Genomic DNA, 20,081 nt, shown 5'->3' with positions numbered 1-20,081 from the left:
TAATGAACACAATTTATAGAACAGCGTAACTGTGTGAAGAATACTCAGCAAAAAGGTAAACAGTTGTAAAACATCCACTAGTTTGTAAAAAGATGTGAATTTTTATTTACAGTGACATTCAATTTGAATGAATTCACCTGAATTTAGCGGCTAAGATGTGATAATGAGCGCTGACTTGTAACTCTGCCAACATTTTGCCAAAGCTTTTGAGCTATGCCGGGTGAGAATGGGAGTTCTACGAACTTCCTACCTGTAAAAAGGGGTCATTGATTTTATTGACTTCATGATCTGGCGAGTAGCCAGTGGTCACCAGAGTCTTCAGTGTTCGCACCAGACTTGGTACCATTTGCTGAAATAAAAATAATCAACCACGTAGCGTCCCGTGAAATCGGCGTTACAATACACGTTCACATTGAGGAAGTCACACCGTATATTAAATCAAAAGATCTGAGCCTTGAAGATAGGTATATGCAGTTTGGTTACCTTTCTAAAGTATTTCAAGGTGTCCGGGCTTCGTTCACACATCTCAGTGATGAGGCAGACGGCTGTGAGGAGAACGCCGTTGTTCTTCTCGGTAAGTAGAGCACGAGTGCAAGGAATGAACATTTCCATTAGTTCGGGTACCTTGCGAACTATTCGGAAGGCACACAGCGCCGCCTAGTTGCGTAAATATGAAAGAGAAATATGACGAGACGAAATAAACTCGTCAGGTAATCTACAGTTTTATCTCACAATCGGTGCATGAATCAGAATGGATAAAGAGATATTTCATGAGCTTTGTCAAAACAGATTAAGATACTGACCTTCTTTTTGATGTAGGGATTGGTTGATTTAACCAGTCTTTCTACTTCTCCAGCCAAATCACGACTCATTTCAGTAGAACAGATCGATCCAAGTGTACAGAGGGCTAAGCTGGTAACGTAGACATTTGAATGATTAAGGTCACTAAAAAAAGAAAAATTTATTTTAATGTAGTCGAAATACAGACGTGGTCCCAATATGTTCATACCATGTGGAAGAAATTATGCACATGAGTAACCTAGTCAAGTTGACTTAAATCATTGCCTGAAAGGTCTACATCAATTGGTCGCCCATAAACTGGGGGACGCAGTGCCTAATGTTTGGTAATCACGGCTAATTTCGGGTATTATACGGACACGTATTCCAAGGCATCTGTTGAACGTCGAGGCAAAGAAGACTTACTTTTTAAGAGAGTTTGTGACCAGTAGATGAACATCCGATCGTTCATCAAGTAGAAGCATTGCACCAAGATAACCAACTCGTTTGTCTGTGAAACGGGGTGAGGCAATCAACTTGAGACATTCCATCTACCGGAAGAAACGATGAATCATCCAGTCAGGACAAATCAGACAGCCTATAGCAGCGTGTAAAAAGTCAATATTTGACCTTATCAAGGTTAAATCCTTCCTAAACAAACAAGCCTGTAAATCAAAAGCAAAAAAACAATAACACAAGGTAGCAGTGATGAGTTAAGGCCCTTTAAATTATTGATATGGGCAGATTTCGCCACTTAAGTATTTGTGAACCTTGAACACAGCCTCCCTAGTATCGTCTCTAATACTGGAAAATGCCGAAAATCCTAAGTGTTAAAATGCACAGCGCATGACAAAAACGGATTTTGTTACGTCTTCTACGTTGCTTAACGGTAGAGCGACAAAGTACAGAAAATGCAAATACTTAAAATATATTTCAAGATAAATAAGGGGGACTGCATTATCAATAATACTTCCTGTACGATATAATGGCAAAGACCTGTAGTGATTTACAGGAAATTGCATAAAACAAGCCAACTAGGAACCCAGACAACAGATGTGCAAAGCACAAGCAACGCATACCTGGCCAAAGTGGGCGGGATAACCTAGCATATGGATGTAGAGTAGCTTAGCAACATTACGACAGCGATGTGTGTCATTTTCATCACGAAAACTATCTCGAATTTGTGCACATTCACGGTTGACAATAGCTCTTTCCTCTGCGGCGGTTCGTGCTGAACGAATATCGCGAACCAAATCTCGAAGGCTCTTTGGCTTAGGCATTCTTCCAGTGAGTCTGAATCGTAAAAAAAAGCAGCGCAAAAAACTATGGCGTGCTCGATAACCTTGAACTCCGTCGCAAGCATCAGGCAATAATAAATGGTGTGAGGGTGAGTATAAAAGTCGGGAGGATAGATGCAATGGCGCGACATTATAACAGAGGGATTTGCCAACATGAAATGAGAACAACGCAGGGGAGGATGAAGAGACATGTTGATAGTATTAAGCTCTAGTAAAAAGAAATCAAAACCCTATAAGCCAAACCAGATGGGGCGTTTGCACATTGAACTAAGTAAACAAAAACAGTCAGGGATTAAACACGTTGCATCACCGAAACGAATCAGTTACACGACGTAGGAGACTAACTAAATGTGTCGGAAATACTCAATGGGAAGAGGCCGTGACCCCGAAACCAAAAAACTTCGCGAAAGTTCGCGCTAATACGGCTGATACGACAGGCGTCGCTATTTACTAACCAATTAGGTTGCTACATTTCTATCAAGTTAGGTGTAATCGTTCATATAAACATCCATTATATAAAATGTGTGGTTTGCAAAAAAGCAATATTTGCAGATATCAGAATTTTTTAATCATTTGTGACATGGCAAACAAATGGTTAGCATACTACATTAAGAATTCAGCATGAAAATAAGGTGAACACCGGAATAGGGCAACGTTGTTTAAGCTAATTAGCACTGTATTTAAAAACACGTTGCAGAGCAATGGTGCCACAACTGCGTTGTTTAAATGTGCCTTTTGAGGAAGAGTTGGTCGGTTGACTTACCCTAGTGGTGGAGGAGCGGTTAGGGGCTCTCGAGTCCTCTAAGAGCTCTCTGGTAAAGCCTCCCCAAGCCTGTCTTTCCTTATTAATTTCAACTAGTAAATATGTCCAAATTCTGCCAGCCTTTTCGGCCCGAGGATATGAAGACTAGGGAGGAGGAAATAGGCCGGAATCATGCTACATTGGTTTTAGCGCTGCCGGACCTCCCCCCTTACAAAGACGATATGAGCTTTGAGGAGTGGCTAAAAACCACCAAAATCAATCTACGTCTTTTCTCAGCGCCAAAAAATTACCCTATGCCCTCCTCCAGGACTTGTTTTTGGCCGCCATCAACGTCGACATCACTCCCGACACTGACATCGATCAATGCTGCGACACCTCAATTTAACTCATAATTGGTTGGGTAGGACAGACTCTCGTCTGGGACGCTTTCCTTTGCTTGCGAGGTGCTGGCGAGGATAGCGAGGAGTACGCTAGGAACGGAACGTGCCTTCGGAGGCTCACCTGCATACAGGGTTGCTAACTGGATAACGGTTCACTTCAGCCACGGAATTCGGCCTCACATCATAGTAGAGAAGCTCTGCCACACAAAGATTAACTCGATCAGCCGACTGGTCAAGTTTGCAACCCAAAAGCTGTAGGAACTCCGTACGACCCCGCTTTACCAGAGGCACAACAGATGGTCAAGCTCAACACCCTTGCACCGTGCTATTTTGTGGTGTGCCCTAAGGCCAGGTGAGCCTTCCTTTTCTCTATTCTGTCTGCTCCCAAACAGTTCTCATTTATTTGTGCAAGTTCCAGATAAACTAGAAGGACGTGCATGCTGCTTCCTTGACTTGAAGCTTATCTGCAGTTTGCTTAAGAGTGCGCACACACTTGGTGGAGAATGGTAATGTTGCATTTTTTAGGGATGAGCTAAGTACTTTGTTTATGGCGTTTTGATGATTATGAGCGGGAACTAAATAATAATATGGCTTGGTGGGTGTTAATGCTAGACGTAAGTTGGATTTAGTTCATCGCTTCTTTAGTTTGTTGCTTACCTTCAATATAAATAATGGGATCACTTATTCTGGGAGCTTCAAGAGTTCTACTAGTAGTGCGGAAATATTTGGTCTTTTTCGTGGTCCTTGGAATGTAGGGGTCCATTAATTTCAAAATGCGCGGCAATGCATGTACTCATTTACTTTTTTTTACTTTTCTGTTTGCTAATAATGACATTCCGCATTCTACTTTTTAAAATTACAGTGCTGAAGTTTATTTAGTATATTGGTTTACCTAAAATTTTTTCAATTTTGTTTTTAAATCAGCATTCATTTATCTACATATTTGACATTATGTTTATAAAATGCTAGCACATCTAAACGCAACTCTGAGTAGCTTGCATAGTGTGCTTTACGTAATAGCGCCGCGGAATGCGAGATTTTGAAAGCCAGGTCTAGGTCGAGGTATTGGAAATAAGGCTTCAGCACGACTGAGGTTGAGTTTTACGTTTAGCACACATGTGTATGCAATAGTATTAATTCGATAATGAAAGCGATGAAACATGTCGGGCATCGGGATAATCGACATATTCAGGTCAAACGAAACTACAACAAGCGTCCAAAAGGCGTAGTTACGTAGTTACTTCTCTCCATGTTTCTTCAAGCGGAGTCTGTAGGTTGGCATCTTCTAAGCAACGCTTAGAGAAGAAATGGAAACTGTAGGATATGTACGGAATACTCTTTTGCTATGACAAAACTTCGTTATGGTGGGAACTCGAAAGGGTTATTCCGCCGGAGAAGTTTCATCACTACTTTCGAGAAGGGTCCCAATAAAGACTGCTTAACCTAATGACATTTACTCCACTGCTTTTCTAACGCTTTTGTAGAAGCTGACTACATTAATTCGCTTTTCCTGTATATTGGAGAGGCTTTCGCCTTCTCCATGGTGCGCTAATTCAAAAGAAGTAATTACTCTTCTATTTTTTCGGTTCTCAAGCCTTTTAAATAAAACGAGGGAGGGATTTATCCCCACTTATAGCCGATATGGCTTCGAGATGCAAAAAATGGAGACAGTAATCCTGAATAAACAGATTTCTTTGACATCCAATTTTGCGTAATTAGGGGCTTTAGAGTGCGGCGTCAAATTCTCAAAATCACTTTTACAGTAATAGCCATATTTCTATAATAATTAACTCAATTGCGTTAAAATTCCGTAAGAAATGGGAGGTTACCAGTCCTTGAAACCAAAACGCCATCTCCATTCCAAGAGTAGATATTCTAATTTATGTTTCAGGTCAAAAGATGTGCAAAAATAGAAATCGATGAAAGTAGAATGTCGATCAATTGCAATAAAGACATGCATAAAACAAGTCTTGAAATAGTTTTTTATTCAACATGTCACTTTGACCATGCGCCAAAGTTAGTGCTATCATGGGTCCTTCCGTGTTTCAAGAACCCATAAAAACATTCACTTCTAAACTTAGAATTACCGCCCAGTGCAATAGATACTCACATTTCTCCTGTTCAAGAGGCTTAGGAGAAGCAAAGCTTATTAAAACCATTCTGTAATTGAAAGTCAAATGTTTTACGCAAGGCGAGTGTTCCAAGTACACACGAATGTATGCACCGGTCTTCACAAAAAAGTAACTGCTTAAAAGGGTAATGGTTAGTATCCACAAAGGTCCACCTATTTACACATGTGCATATAAACCCGTTGGAATTGCCATTTCCATTTGGCTTCAAAATTAATTAAGTACATAGTACAAAGTATCATAAGGTAGGTCGAGTCGGGGTGCCCCATTTCCAACCAAACCTGATATACCTCTGCATTCCCCCACTTTATCGACCTCATATTGAACAAAAACTCATCTCTAATTCGGCTTTTTCTTGCTTACTGGCATTAATGGTGTTTGTTATTCTAACTTTCTCCTCTATTCACATAAAACTATAGACGGTTCATGACAGTACCAATTCATGTTTTAATTTGATGGAATTTTCAAACGAGATAACTTTACGAAACTGTACTTTTAACTTGAAATCACAATAATTCTAAAATTTTTAAGGGCAAATTTGAAGTTACAAAAGTATCCTCTAGTCATAAATAACCAACTCAGATGATGACGCCCCATTTGCGAGACAAGGTTCCAGACCCTCGATTCGCGTAATCAAAAACAAACAAACTGAATGGGCATAAATACGCCTTTATTGACACTGACCTTCTCGATCAATGCCGTTTTAGCCGTCTACACATACGAGTCAATATTTCAGGATCTGTCCACCAGCTGTCAGGATGCGATAGATCAGTATATGTGCTTCCAATTGATGGCATAGGAAGGGGACACGATAAGGCAATAAAAAGTAAAACTAGAGTAATAAACCTAAAAATGAAAAAGAGGAAGCAATAGCAAAACAGCCAACAACTAATATTAGTAATCTGTAACTGTAATTACATTTCAAACCTGTCAGCACTCATGTGCAGCGTCCCGAGACTCCGTGGAGACGAAAGAGGACACAATACTCGGGCAGAATGTATATATTCAGCACGGAGAAGGTGTCCGGGCTATTGGCATGGCCCCAAAAGGCCAGCCCACCCAGCGAGGTACAAGGGGCTAATTCAAAGTACAAAAGTGGCGCCTCACCAGAACTGAGGGATAAACCACTACCGTATTACACATGGTATCGACAACGTAGTGGCCATTTGTAAATTGTCGTTGTACCAAGCGTTGTACCACTAGGACTCATTACACACTACCCCATTCACACTAACCTGCTGAGTCCCATTCCCCTTCACAAACATGGGTATGCGCACTTCACCTCAGCGAGTATTCGACATCTTTCCACGTTTATCTCGATGGGAGAATTAGATCAGCGCAAGCACTATCATCAGGCCTCATTGTACGCCCCCACCCATCATCAACTTCTTCACTTCTCCTCTGCACTGATTCTACTAGGAACTACTTTACCTCTAAACAAACAGCTTATCTGTCTTGCGTTCATAGCTCTTTAGAGGCTGCAACTTGGTTTCACATCTCGCATTAACGATATTCGCGCTTACTTTCCTGCCGATACTCCCCTCTATCCTCAATTGTCTGAAGCGTGTCACGGTTAGACCATCCCTTCAATTCCCTCTTAGTTTTTTATTTGAAGGATGCCAACAGACAATTAGATGTGTCAGTTCATTATCGATATCACTCAGCAAATTCGTACAAGTGTGAATAGCTGTTATGGAGGCGGGTTTTTAATGTCCCCTTTGCTTTTTCCATTTACTTCCAACGTACACCCAAAATGGGTGGTGTAAAGCAGAATAAAAAAGCAGCCACCCCAAGCATAAAAAAGCAGATATCTCTCTCCTTTTTAAGTTTAGAAACTAAAAGGAAAACGAGTAGAGGGGAACTGACAAATGGCGTCATGATGGAGGGGGAGTTTGGAAAAGTGGAGGAAAAAGAAGAAAGCAAGTCTATATCCGTTAATGTTGAGAGGAGTGAGCAGAAGTCGTGTGCTGGTGACGAGACGGAATTTACATGACAAAGAAGTCACTAAAGTCGATTTAATTCGTTGGTAGAGGGGAGAGAGGAAGACTCAAGTGTAAGAGAGGGCAGCATGAGGACTGCGCGATGGTGGTGCGACGGAGGGGGAAAGCACACGCACGAACACTCGCGTGCGCACCCACTTACAGGACAGGAAAAATGCAGTAATCATCGCTGTGGTGAAAAAATGTAGGGAAGGCATTATTTAAAGGTCGTAGAGGTCTACGATAGGCGGCAACGAGGAAGAACAGGTGTCGTATTAGCCAATATGAGGAGGAAGGGGAGAGAAACGGCGAAGAGTGAGGAAAAACGGTGGCAACGGAGAATGTACGATCTAGAATATGCACGTTTTCACTAATAATTTTAAAGTGAAAATTTCAAGAGCCATCGGTAGTTATAAGACTTACGCTAAGTTGTCAAATCTTCATTGATAATAGGAATCTTCACGTTAAACTCACTCCGTCGTTAAACTAGAAAGGAGAAAACCATACCAATTTTGTCGAACACGAGTACACTACTATTAATTTGATGAATAAGCGACGTTGTTCTGATAAAGCCCTTACTCACTGAGTAAGGCAAAAAATAATTAACTTTGACTTAACAATTACCTAATCAAGTTGGAAGTCTGAATTTCATTTGATTTAAGTAGGCCGTCTAACAAAAATTAAGAACATGCAAAGAAAGAGCAAAAAACACCACACATGGTAGGGGACAGCAGTGTTCTCTGCCGTCGGACAGAGGATGGGACAAGAAATGTCTCATGTCTAGTATCTACGTAAAATTATGAAGACCCCAGTCTTATAGCAAAACGCTTATATCATTTATGTATTTCAACATAACCACCTTTCTATCTACCTTTGTCGATAAATTCCCCGGAAAATTGCACTCAAATTCCTACCTTCTTCGGCTAGAAAGATCGACAAACGGGGAGTAGTTGGTGAATTTATGGTTAATATTTCTTGCAAATAAATATGTACTTTGTGTATAAATACACAAAAATTCGTCCTATCTAGGCTGGAAGAGCTTAAAAACGAAAAAAGAATCGGTTTTCCTTACTATTGGATGCACTTTCGACGGTACTCATCGGGAGGTTAGTAGTGGATGGCGGTTGTTGGGTTTCATCTGAACGCCTAGATACATAAACAGATTTCATCAATCTGTTTCCCACATCAATGCTGAAAATGTTTATATTCAACCCTTAATTGACTTAAATTGATAACATAAGTTCAAGCTCAAATACTAGTTGGCACCGCACAATTATGGAAGAGAGAAATCGAAGTGTAGTAAGTGAACCTGTTTTCGGAGAGGACGTCGTCGTCAGTTAGGGCAGAGGATGACGGGGAGGTGGCGGAGGTATGAGTAAAAGCACCGGTCAATCGACTACCACTTCCGACAGTACCACCACCGAAGAAAGACTGAAGGAGTGGCGAGGCGAAGTGAGTTCCGGAGGTCTTTGGGAAGGCGTTATGGTTAGGGACGGCAGATGAATCTGCTGGTTCACGCTGAAAGACGTTTAACTGCTCCGAAATCTGCGGAATTAAAAAATCGGAAACGATCTGCAAGTCCATCCAGATGATGTTTAGAAACAAAGCATTGTTAAGAGACAACGCCAGCTCGAAAATTAAAAAATTCAATCAAAAGTAGGAAATAATGCAAGGAAGAATTAATAAGTGAATCCTATCGAAGCACGAATTTTCAGGTTAAAATATTGATTAAGTCAGAAGTTGGAAGGAGAATAGCTTGCGAGTTTCATAAAAAACCGCCACAAACTTTTTTGAATCCTTAAAACATTGATAAATATGGTCTGACTGGATATGGTTTTATCTTTTTGACTTTAATTAGCGTTATATTTTTCTGGACATATGGGTTAGGTGTCCCGCATTCAGCATCTAGGCGATTCAGAAATCATCGAACTAGTTTAAGTAAATGCGAATTAGCGATAAAAGTGTGGTTCAACCAGAAAGAGGGGATTTGCCTACCGAAAGGACCTTAACATACTTTAAAGTGACTTCTGGTGTAAATCCAATCCATAAACAGGTAGCAAAACCCACTTGTTACGGAAAAATTTCCTTAATAGAAATAGAAAGCCAAAATACTACTAACCGAGATACGAGCAGTAAAGAATTTTTACAAACTGCCCCATTAAGGGACAAATATTCACAAATTACTTTGCTACGAGTCCGTTCCGATGGATAGGTGTAACATTGTAGGCACTAGCCATAAGTGATAAGCTCATTCTAACCAACTAGATTTCTTAAAGGAAACATGTAGATCGCCTCGCCATAAATTTACTACCGAAAACGAACAAAAACGCTAATGTTACTGGGCAAGACATGGAGAGGCGAAACCAAATAAAGCGTTTGTCCGGTAATAAAAACAAGTGACCACTTAGTCGGAAGGAAATTCGGTGCAAAAGCTGGTGTCGTCACTAACGTACATCGTGTGATATTGGTGATGAAGCCTCAAAGTATATTAGGAAAAAAACAATGATTACGCAAACGATACAACGAAAGCTTTAGTCTTTTCCTCAGGAGAGGGAAAAGAGAAACAGCGAACAAATCAGTGTTCTGACAATTCTACAAATCACAGCCCCACAGATAAATTTTCTTGAAGAATCGCTGTAGGGAAACGATGCATGACGTTAAAATCCGCTGCTGTTTTCCTTGACGTAAATACGCAAAAATACCCTCAAATTGTATTGAAGAACCAAAAGACATCGCCTGGACCAAGCATGTCATTTGAATGTTTTTTATAGAGGATGCAAATGTTTCGCACTTGGTGAAACCAATAATGCTCACGCAAGACGGAACAGATGCCCTGTCTTTCCATCACTCAAAAATAGAAGACATCCACCAATTCAACACCTTAGGAAAAAACGTAATTTTAGTTTAACACCGACAAAAACACCTACACGAAACAAAAATCAACGGATCCACTCGCGCACGAACATGCAAGCCTACGTGAGGGAGTGTAAAGACAAGAATTGAGAAATGAGGTCATCACTGCAAGTGGTCACCGCGTCGTTTTAATGTTGGGTTACTCACACGCAAACACAAGGGGGCAAGGGAAGATCAGTGACACGAATGTGCGGCACAGAAGCATGACGTCACACACTACTTCCATCCAATTGCTTAACCAAAGTCGGCCAGGGTCGGATGGGGGCGAGCATGAGTGAATAGGAGTGATTAGGTGTGATGAGATTCTTGAGTACACTCACAATAATATAGGAAATAGCGGGGGTTAGAAAACAAATAAGTCGGGATAGGCCATTTGGCAAGATATTACTTTGGAGATATTTTCGGGGAATACGAAGTTGCGGCGATCAATGCACATAAGGCTTCCTGTTTGAAAAGATTATGGGGGAGAATAAAGAAGCGTATACACTTTAAAGAATTCGTAGTGTTTACTGCTACATACGTCGAACTGAACGTGACTGTTTTACCCAACTACGTTCATCGGAACAAAAAAACCCATAGAAGCATAAATGCGAAGGATGAAGGCAATTTTTTGCCTTATAGCCCAAGTGCAAATATAGAGACAAATTCACCAATTGAAGACGGAATACTACTAAAAAATAAACATGATTTATGATAAAGTAAGCTGATTTAAAAGACTACATTAATTTTCACAAAACAATGTTATCGTGGAAGCAAGGTGCATGAGCAGATGAGGTACAAAGTTGATGATAAAATCTGTGTTATTGTTACATGCCTTGGTCCTAGCACAACTAAAGGGGCTGACCAATTAGTGCCCATTGGAATCTAGAAAGTGACGGAGACAAGGCTCATACGAACATAAAGTGCAGATGTCGTGGCTAAATCGAGAAAAGGGATTAAAAAATGAGAATGCACTAGAAATGGTCTCTAAGCAAGATAATTGTAACCATCCTGAGAGAACATGGATGCAAGAAGGCTTTCAAACCAAGCCTCAGTAGCAACTTCATGTCCGTCGTTATGTAGTAAAAAATAACGCATGGGCATAAAAAGTACTCCGGATTAATGCAAATAGTCAATGCGTACAAAATCATTTTACCCATCTACTTAATGCCGATTGTCTGGAAATCTCACTGGATAATCCTTCCACCCATAAAGGGTGTCTCATCGCTTCACGAACAAGTAAGAAAATGACATCACCCCTACATAGTTTTTTTTGGTTTTTTTTTTTGATTGCAGTAGTGCTGACCAATTCTAACAACGAACGAACTGGAATCAAGTAAAAACGATAGGTGTAGATAACGCTACGATGCCCTATTCACCGCCAAGTTTGATACACATCCGGTTAACATCAAGGCACTGTAGTGCAGCGGTTAATCTGGATTCGATGTTTATGTGCACAAATAAAGAACGTCGACTACAACGGACATTTGCCAGCGTATCGGAACAATTCCTATAAGGAGCCGCTTTTGGACAAAGTATAAACGAAAAATGCAATTAATAATTTCTTACTTGAAGGGCTCTCTGTATATAGTTCAAAAATGTAAGTTTGTGAGAAAGGCATCAAGTTATGTGGGGTGGTGTAAATAATATCTGAATAGAAAAGGAGCTCATAGCACTAACAAATGTTACAAAACCGTAGAGGTTATAACACGAAAGACTAGGAAAACAACGGGGAAACAACTCAATTCTATTCCAGATAGGGATATCTGAATCTACCGACTACACCCAAAATCGAATTTCCCATTTAGAGGGTGGGACTTGTGATTTAAGATATATACATTGTCAAAATTGTCAAAATCACATTTGACTCAATCGTGAGTACTTAAATAAAGTAATAAACCAGCATTTTACACAGTAAACACGTGATTGACATGAGCCAATGGTAATCAGCTAATTTTTTGGAGAAATTTCGAGTTACTCACGTAAAAATAATAACGCACACAGACACAATGATTCGTATTTCGAAAACATTAACTACAGCTAATTTTGCAAATCGATTACCGCCTAAAAGCAGTAGATGGGAAATAGATCATGATTTCTTGTAAAAGACTCACCAAACACTCGAACTATCACCAACGGGAATTTAGTAACAAATCAGTCTATAGAACGAACATAGTACTATATGATTACCTCGTTTATAGCATAAGACTATAGAGGATCCTAGGGGGTCGATTCTCAACCCAATCATCATAAGTAACTCAAACAAATAGGGCGGGCCAGGATGAAACCCTTGCATAACTCGTCACTACATAAGTTGTGTACGGTGTGAGTTGACGCCAGTAGATACGTTTAGCCCAACCGCCTCTGCTTCAAACTTCATGTATGATAATGAGGCCTTTGAGACCTACTGCTCTTTTAGCAAAAGACAAAATTTCCGAAATGAGTTTACATGAAAGGACAAAATAATCCTCCTCAATAAGTTCCGAATATTAAAATACTACACATAAGCTACGTAGTTATTTGGGAATACTTATGAGCGATGATTAATCAAATAATGAACAAATCAACATACGACGAAGTCGAAATATGAGCCGAAAAAGAGTACGAAGAGAAAACGAACGTAAAAAGGCATAAACAAGACGCTTGTAAGCAAACAATTTCATACATGCTAAATTGAGTAATGATAACCGAGTTTTATGATATTTGGCTTAAATAAGGACTGTGTTTGAAAGCCGCGCCTTCGTATAATGCGAAAGGGCATAAAATAGACCATAAAGATATGAAATATGAATGCGTGAACGTGCAATGGGATCCAGAGAGAATTGGACAGCGGGTTTAGCCTCGCTCTCAGTCGAAGTAATGATGCTTGCGACTCCAGAGGCGGCTCCAATAAGACTGTTAGAGCTCTCTGAGCTGGTCACGCCGCGGCTAAGCGAACGATCACTGCGATTCACCCGTGACATAATGCTATCCAGCCGTTTCTTGCGCATCGCCCGCTCCTCTTCTGCCTTGCGGAAGTTCTCCAGTCGCTCACGCTCTATGGCCTCCAGCTGAAGAAGAACGGAGTGGGGGGATTACATGGTGAAATTTTGGCTCAGGGTGAGGATGATCTTCAACGCTCGCCTTTAGACATTGCAACAGTAAGGGGTAGTGCTGAAGCACTAAATATCCAGGCGGGCTAAATTTAAGCAATCGTGCTAATGCGACCGCAAAGTAGGCTATTTGACAAGAATTTACTTCGATTTTCCCCGTGAAGTCGGTCTTAAAATGTTCTTTTTTGACATCATGATGTATTCTGAGGTCGCGAATGAAGGAAATCAGGGAGTGAAAATAGCCTTAACTTATTTCCATACCAAATTCTATTTCGAATGGTAATGACACTGCACCCAAATGTTAAACGTTTCTTCATTAATTAAAAATTCCTCATTGTCTTCCAGATGCAGTGAAGATAAAAATCTTCGCCTTTTACGCTTTCACAATTACGGACCAGATCATACCGCATCAAGTTATGATGCCTCAAAGGTGGAATCTCCTTATACACTAATTGAGAATCGCGAAAACATGCGTACGGCATTCTTTTAAAAAATGACTGAAGGGCGGTCAAAACAGAAAGGTACTGGATTTTTGAGTTTGAAACTCATAGAGGCAACCAATTCTTGCCATGCATTCGCCTTTCTAACAAGCAGCAGCTACGAGAGCATTGATAACTGAATGCCGTGCTCACGAAAAAATGCCGCTTGAGTAATCAGAAAACAAGCTCTTTTGTAAATGAAAAAGTTCTCATTACGTTTGGTAATCGCACCAGTGAAATTAGTTAAATGTCAACTGCACGGCAACTTTTCCTTGATCAAAAGGGAACGCCTTCACTCCGAAACTACATACCATCATCAGCGTTTACTGGAATCACAAACTATACCTATTGGATTGAATAGGCGTCACATGCAGACCGTTAGATTAGAGAGCCAGTACATCTACGAAACGAAATAGTCCCAGAAGGAGAGTGGAATATTTTAATCTTGTAAAGCGTAAACAGGACAAAACAGAAAGCACAGTTACCAAACCGCGCTCGCAAGGTGAAGCAACGGTAAAAGATTTACTTGCACTTTTAGAAACAAAATAAAGTGAGGATTAGATTACCTTTTATAGAAGTAAACCAGCAACTACAATTTGCTACTTTTTTCTCAACTAAGAGAATAATAACTACTCTAAAAGAAGTGGGCAGTTTGACGTAAGTTTCTTGGAATTTGGTAACCCATCATTCAACTTAAGACGGTTCGGCTGCTCTCCCACCAAAATACTACGAATTGACTTCACTTACCAAAGGTACAAGCATAACAAATTGAAGATTTCAAAGCTGCCACACATCCTATAGAGAAGCGATTCTCCAGCCTACACGAAAAACCTGTGTCAGAGATCTACCTGAGTATTAAAACTCATTCTTATTTGAGTGACAATGTGAGTCAAGCAAGCTTTGATGTCTTGTTTGTCCAATCAGAACATATGGGGTCATTCATTCCATGTAGCAAAAGAAGCAGGGGTATAGGGAGGTGAGGAAGCAACCAAGTTCCCGTGCGTCGACGTACCGGCGATTAACTCGTTCATCGAACCAGTAATTAGGGCTTCAATAGCATTATAAAAGCATGAAGACATACTACCACGTTACTGCCAGTGGGCCTAGCCACGATTATAGGCCAATCGAAAATCCGAGGAAGTGAAGTCGGCAGATGGAGATTGATAGACGGGTATAAGAAAGGGAACTTACCAAACGAACCCACCACCAAACTGCAAGCGAAAAAAAAAACCCGTCTCTTTCTACCCAAAATGATCGTAGATCCCGTAATCATTAACGTCTTCGTGGGATAGCAACCTTGCACACATTTCGCAGAACTCGAACATGGCAGAAAAGTATGGATTAATAAAACGCAGGAGGGGTGGGAAATCGCACTCGATGAACTCCATGTGACTCAGCCAAAGCGCTGTGCATTCTAAAAAGGGCTTCATTAAAGGTTTTAAAATATCGCAATAGCCAAGTAGATGACCTCCATTCACTTTTATATTTGAGCTACCAGTGAGTAGAAGCGTGAATGGAAGGTGGCTCTGATCTTCTACATTCCACATATAAGGAAGGAATTGTCGTTTGGGCCCCTTTTCAACTCAATTTACTGAGAAAATGATGTTTTAATGAGATAAAGGGAATAGGGTTGCGTTTCACCACAAAATTGCCAAAAGAACTTAATTGAATATTACGAATACAAAAGGGAGTAATTTGAAAATACTAAATTAAAACGGCGCCTTAATGGCTTTTGCCAAACTGCCGTTGATGCCAAAATTTCCATTCAAAACGAAAATTGCGGGACACCCACAGTGTCATACGACAATTAATTAAGTAGAATAACACAAATGAATGGGCGATATCAAAGGCTTCTGCATACGAGATGAGAGTGACTTGATGCGTCACTTCATGATGAAGTACAACGAGAAAGAAATAGTGCCGATGTGAGATACGTAACTCCATTGTCACGGATAACGAAAGACAGGCCCACTAAAGCCTGAATTAAATCAGAAAACAAAGAAGCTTCTGAGCCATTGGACGTTTTCAAAATTACAAGCCACTAAATACAGAATCGGTCAATGTGTAAACATATGAGATGGAAAGACGAGGAGATGTAAGCGATCAAATAAGATCCTCAGTGGTAACATTTGCAACCGATTTTATTGTAGTGCACAAATGAAGGGGTTTGTGAAAGAAATGAAGAAGATGAGATTAGACGCACCCTCTGGCGTTCTTTAGCTGCGCGTTCCTGAGCTTCACGTTCAGCATGAAGACGCGCCTCCTGTTCAGCGGCCTCGCGAGCGACTCGTGCCTCGGCGGCCAGTCGGGCCTCTTCGATCGCACGCTCGCGGGCAGCCTGAATGGCCGCTTGACGCCCAGCCTCACGTCGCTGCTTTCGCTCCCTCTCCTCCTCTGCCTCTCGTCTGTGCGCACCCAAGGAATTTTAAATAAATTGGAACAATCTCAGAGGCCCTGACTCCAATCAGATGAACTGTTGATTCATAACGGAGGATATCATTGTTACTGCTCTGCACGTCAAATGTTTAGCTAGGGCAGATTCCCATATCTGATTTAGGTTTTCCGTTTTGACATCCTTGGTGATAGTATATTCCGCATATCAAGCATCATCATCAACTCCTTTTTTGTAAGGTTATAGTCAAAGGTCTAGTAGAAAACGATTAACAGATATCTGTTAAAATTCAGCACAGTTCTTGACTAAATAACTGGCTTATAACAAAAACAATCGCCTTTGAGCGTGAAAGAAGAGATAAGAAAGCTGGTGAAAGGTTAGTGTTATCAATGGCAACGAGGCTAAACATAAAATGACAATGACGCCACATTTAAGACGCTTTTCGTGGGAAAGCTGAGACGAGGTACCAGGGTTGACGACTCAACATTATTGCAATTTACCTACTATTTTGTCGAAAGCGGGCAACTGATAACGATGGTACTATGAAGCAGGCTAGGGACAGATGGCTAAACACCCTAAACATGGTGCTACAACTTGCTAATAGTCGAGCAAACTAATGAGTTTGCAGAGGCATAGGCGTCTCACGCACCGGATGAACAGGGAAAATTAGTGATATTGAAGTTGAACGAATTTTAATTGCTGTTCCAACATAATTCATTCAGAATATTATCAGTTACCATTGGTTACATAAATGGAAACTAATTTATTTTTTCACCAAAAAAAAAGCATTTTCTTCCAGGTCGATTTTAATGATAACTCCCATGCATGTACTATCCCCACAAAGTGGCAGATTGAAAAGGCCGAAGTTGTTTTCCACATAGTCCACCAGTAGCGTTTTTCCAAGCACCAGACATCGACTAGTGACCAAGGTGGAGTGTTTCACTTCATGCCATGCCGGATGCGAAAAATTCTATGAGCGACAATAATCTCCCTAAGCTTCGGTCGCTAAATAACCCATTGGAAAAATCCACTATGATTTGCAAGTGATAAGATAACAGAGTCCGGTACAACGAAAAATGTGTGACTACAATAATTCTGTATCAGTCACTCTTAAAAAGGATAATTAGCTATTTGCGTGTATACATACAAATTATGGTTTATTGTTAGTACTCTATAACAAATTTCGAGGCTCTCTAAAGCAAACGTTTAAAAAATCGTTTAAACAAAGCTAATTTATTCGACAGCAAGAGAAAAAAACTGTCCTTATTTAAAGGTGATTAGCATTATTGATAAAGAAAAGATATAAAGCATTTTAATCGATCCCTTTTAAATAAATTAGTGCATGTTTAACCCAGGCTGGTGAGAACCGGAACTGCTGCACAAATAAGCAAATTACTCACCGCTCTTGTTCAGCCAATCGCTCCTTAGCCAGCCGGCGCTGTTCCGCCATTTTGGCACGATAGATGGCCGCTTCTTCCTCTGGTAAACAACCACCTTCACCAGATCCCGTGGTTGACGCTTTAATGGGTCCACTCGTAAGCTGTAATGTTGAATTTTGCAATTTCTCCTGAACTATCCCCTCCATAATGTCATCATTCCCTAGGGAAGCGGGTTCCTGTGCCGCTTCGTGATCCGCTTCTGGTATGGCATCGTCAGGAGCGTTCGACGCTTTGACCGCCACTCTATTCTTCGTACCTACTACAACGTTGTTGACTTCTTCGGCGACCGAAGACCTGGTCACTCCTCTCTCTTCCTTTGCCCTCGCAAAATTCTCGACTTCTGTCTTCTGACTTGTGTTCTCAGGCTATACGAGAACAGATACACATGAATTGACTGGCATTTAAAAGACCTCACAGTTCCTGAAATACGCGCTAAACATACCTCTTCTGTGAAAGACACCCGTGATGTTTCTTCCACATCGTCAACAGCTGTGGATGCTCCGGCAAGATCAAGTTCAAGGCGTGTTTGAACTGGTGGAGACGGTCCCATTTTTAGATCCTGGAATTTTGCTGCCAGGCCCCTAGAGCAATCCATCCGCTGGGCAGACCCTTGTGCTGGAAACAGGAACTCTAGGGATTTAGTGAATGATGTTGTAAAATCGGAAATGTAAAAAAATGATGTAGGGAATAATGCAGAGGAATTAGGCCCTTCCGCATGTGACTTTTTGGTAGTAATTACAAACAACAAGGGTGGGCAACGCATGACGCCAGTAACCTCTTTTACAGCATGAAACTAATAAACCCGCCTAGTGATGCACGAACTTTTACGACGGTTTAGTTAACCACAGTAATAGTAAGCCATCAAAATGTGCTAAGGAAACAAAGAAGCAACTTAACCAAATATCCTTACAGGCAACGCCACCACACGATAAATTTTAAGTAGATGAGAAGTTAAAGCCTGAAGTACCTTTAAATTGAATAAATTAACATATTTAAGGATTAACATCGTAAATGTTATCAATTGGGCAGTTTCAACCACCTGCAATTCTGCCATCTCCATAAAGGCGGTAAAAAGATACGCTGATAAAACGCATGCTACCAGTCTTCTACTTCCACTTTTGCACGGCTAACATCTCCGAGGATAACTACCCCGACGAGCCCTATCCCTTGCAAGGAATATTGCAACCTCTACAGATTAATTTAAAAGGGTTAATAAAAGAAAAACCATCACAGAAAGCACCTGCCTTGGACAGCCAAACCCAGATATTCGCAAATGAAGGGACTATTATAACGCCACTAACCTTAAGCTACTACCTCAAATTCAAGTTTTCCATCATTTTCAATAATGTAGCACGAACAAATTTCAACGAGAAATCAGCCATAGAAAGTCCCTAACAGAAACTCCAGAGTGAATAGTGAACATGTGCCAAGGACAAATAAATAATGTTAAAGAAGTAATTAAGGGCAGAGGAGGAAAAAAAACCAGCACACAGCTCAAAGATGTTACCCAATATTTTGTATCGCACTAGATTGGTGTTTCTATTCCGGCAAATGATTTACCATAAGCTTAGGCTTACTGTGGGACATTGCCCAGTTATGATGAGCATTTGTCAGTTAGAGCCCTTAGGAGGTTTCTCAACAGAGTGAGCAACAGATGAATTCCTATGAAATCTGCAAGATGTGGCAGTCCTCTCATTCTAAATAACTATTAGGAAGATCTATATTGTCCATTGGGCGTGATATAAGTGCACACTAAATGAAGCCAACCTAGGTAAACTCACGTGATTTCGGAGGCGGGTCAATTGGCTTCGCTTGATCCGCACGAGGCAAAGGGGGCTTCTTAATGGGCACGGGTTTCGATAACTTGGCGAGCGTCGGCTTCATCATCGATGCCTCCGTCGATTGCGTCTTCGCTGTTGTGTGCTCCCGAACCTGCGAGCACCCGCGACCCTGATTCGCCGTGGTGATGGTGGTGGGGACGGAGGGTCTGCGACTCAGCAGAGTACTTAAGGTGGTCAAACTAACGCGATCCTCACCATTCGGTAGCTTCTGGTCATGCGAGGGTGCTCTTTGACGGTTCATCGAGGCTGTTGTTGGCGCTGCATAACTGTTGCAACGATCTCCTAGAGATGCATGTATAGCACCTTGCTACATCTAGCCTGGTTTAAACCTATACACAGGGATAACCCTCTTTTTTAAACATTACCAGGTGGGGTCGGTTTTCGTAGATCCCATATCTACTTCCATCGTCAATGAATAGGTAAGACAAGGGAGAGTTGATAGTGACACTCTAAGACTGTATCGTTACCGCTTAGACACTTATCATTACCTCTGGCTTTTAGTCCTTCCGTATCACCACAAACTATTCCAGCTCCTGGATCAGAGTATCTGGCACTTCTCCATATTCCAAGAAAATGAGAGAGCTTCACCTAACCCATTTCATTTATTCCACTGTTCGTTC

At 41.0% G+C, this 20,081-nt stretch overlaps 1 protein-coding gene across 1 annotated transcript; it reads right to left on the bottom strand. All coding sequences in view use genetic code 11, as the record gives it.

Moving 5' to 3' along the window:
* Positions 1–746: 746 nt before the first annotated feature.
* On the bottom strand, positions 747–18,680 carry EGR_04422 (AP-1 complex subunit gamma-1; the record flags this gene model as incomplete). Its single annotated transcript, XM_024493671.1, has 20 exons — positions 747–945; positions 1,204–1,328; positions 1,647–1,811; positions 1,857–2,070; positions 3,712–3,826; positions 3,876–3,961; positions 4,020–4,082; positions 5,048–5,187; positions 5,784–5,839; positions 6,069–6,193; positions 7,951–7,996; positions 8,241–8,318; positions 8,399–8,539; positions 10,760–10,955; positions 11,375–11,544; positions 14,356–14,423; positions 15,086–15,323; positions 15,382–15,493; positions 18,063–18,341; positions 18,531–18,680. The coding sequence occupies 20 exons, from the start codon at positions 18,678–18,680 to the stop codon at positions 747–749; spliced, it is 2,766 nt and encodes a 921-aa protein (XP_024351992.1).
* Positions 18,681–20,081: the final 1,401 nt, after the last annotated feature.

The sequence above is a fragment of the Echinococcus granulosus genome, assembly GCF_000524195.1.
Source record: "Echinococcus granulosus chromosome Unknown EG_S00027, whole genome shotgun sequence".
Lineage (NCBI taxonomy): Eukaryota > Metazoa > Platyhelminthes > Cestoda > Cyclophyllidea > Taeniidae > Echinococcus > Echinococcus granulosus.
Note: the sequence above shows the minus strand (reverse complement) of the source record. Positions and strands in the feature narration are given on the sequence as shown.